This window comes from Cucumis sativus, chromosome 1 (assembly GCF_000004075.3).
Source record: "Cucumis sativus cultivar 9930 chromosome 1, Cucumber_9930_V3, whole genome shotgun sequence".
Classification (NCBI taxonomy): domain Eukaryota; kingdom Viridiplantae; phylum Streptophyta; class Magnoliopsida; order Cucurbitales; family Cucurbitaceae; genus Cucumis; species Cucumis sativus.
The window spans coordinates 22,540,716-22,542,616 of record NC_026655.2 but is presented as its reverse complement, the minus strand read 5'-3'; the positions used below and the strand labels follow the sequence as shown (position 1 = coordinate 22,542,616).

The 1,901-nt window shown below is 39.3% G+C and overlaps 1 protein-coding gene across 1 annotated transcript; it reads left to right on the top strand.

Moving 5' to 3' along the window:
- On the top strand, positions 1–1,901 carry LOC101218186 (protein NUCLEAR FUSION DEFECTIVE 4). Its single transcript, XM_011660564.2, has 2 exons — positions 1–1,260; positions 1,368–1,901. The coding sequence occupies exons 1-2, from the start codon at positions 122–124 to the stop codon at positions 1,822–1,824; spliced, it is 1,596 nt and encodes a 531-aa protein (XP_011658866.1). The 5' UTR covers positions 1–121; the 3' UTR covers positions 1,825–1,901.

The following is a 1,901-nucleotide window of genomic DNA, read 5'->3' as shown; positions in this document are numbered from 1 at the left end:
ATAATAATTTAAAAAACCATCAAAATCAATCCTCCCCTGTTTCCAATTCTCCCATCTTTCTGTTTTCTTGGCAGAGGAAACAAAAATTAAAAGAAAACATACAAAACAGAAACTCCCTCCCATGCCTTCTTCTTCTTCCATAGTCTTCCAATGGCTCAGCCTCATCGGAATCATATGGCTTCAATCCATCAATGGCACCAACTTCAACTTCCCCTCTTACTCTTCTCAACTCAAACAACAACTTTCCATGTCACAATTACAACTTAACAACCTTGCATTCGCCTCCGATGCCGGCAAGCTCTTTGCTTGCTTCTCCGGTCTTGCTGCTAACTATTTACCTCTTTGGTTAGTCCTCTTCATCGGCTCATCTCTTGGCCTCATTGGCTATGGCGTTCAATATCTCTTCATAACCAACCAATTCCACTCTCCTTCTTATTGGCTCATCTTCTTCCTCACTGTCTTAGCCGGAAACAGCATCTGTTGGATCAACACTGTCTGTTATATGGTTGCCATTACAAACTTTAAGTCGTCTAGTCGCCAAGTGGCTGTTGGTATATCGACTAGTTACCAAGGATTAAGCGCCAAGGTGTATACGGATATCGTGGGTTCAATATTCTCTAATAAACACTCTTCGAAAACAGCTGAAACATTTCTTCTACTGAACTCTGTTTTACCCTTGGGGGTTTGTGTATTAGTGTCTCCATTGGCTAGATTTGTGAAAATAGTGGAAGAACAAGGAAAATTGGAAGTTGGGTTTTTTGTAATCTTTGTGATAACCATAGCCACTGGGATTTTTGCAACAATGACAAGTGTGGGATCGGTTTCCAGAATGTTGTCGGCATTGGGTGGTCTAGTTGGGATTATGGTGTTTTTGGTTCTTCCATTAGTGGTTGTAGTTGTGGAGAAAGTGAAGGAGAGAGTAGAAGAAGGGAAAGAAGGAAAGGTTTATCATTTTACAGTGGAAGAGAAAAACGATGAAGAGAGAATGAGAGGGGAAAATGAAAGGAAAGTGGAAAGAACAGATGATGGCGAAGCAATGGAGGAGATTGGAGCTAAAGAGATGGTGAAAAGAATAAACTTTTGGTTATACGTTGGTGTTTATTTATTTGGTGCAACATTGGGATTGGCATTCTTAAACAACTTGGGACAAATAGCAGAGTCTCGTGGAAGTTCGAGTGTGTCATCATTGGTTTCTTTGTCGTCTTCCTTCGGCTTCTTTGGCCGCCTCTTGCCCTCAATTCTCGACTATTTTCTGTCAAGGTAAAGTCATTAATTTAACCTTTTCAACCTACGTTTTTGTACAAATCATCCAATCCAACTTTTAGAATGTACATAATTTTAATAGTACTGAAGTGGTGTTGGTGCAGGAGGAATAAGTTTATGAAATCAAAGCCAGGATGGATGGTGGGACTCATGGGAACATTATGTGGAGGTTTCTTCCTTCTATTAAGTCCAAGTGATACGAGCCTTTGTATGAGCACTGCCATAATTGCAATATGCACAGGTGCAATTACTTCAATTTCTGTGTCCACAACCACTGACTTATTTGGAGCAACTAATTTCTCAATAAACCACAACATTGTTGTAGCCAATATACCTTTTGGATCATTTATATTTGGTTATATGGCTGCTTTTCTTTACCGCAAACAAGCTGGCCATGGCGTTGATCCTGGGAAATGCATTGGAGTTGAGTGCTATAGAACTACTTTTTTGATATGGGGTTCCTTCTCTTCTTTCGGAACTTTCTTGGCTTTGCTTTTGTTTGCTCGAACTAAAAGCTTCTACTCTACAACAAAAAAATCCTCGTATATCCCATCAAATTAATTGTTCGTGTTTTGTTAGGTTAGTTTAGAAGCAACTCTAACATATTTCAATATATAATACCAACTTTACGTTTAAAA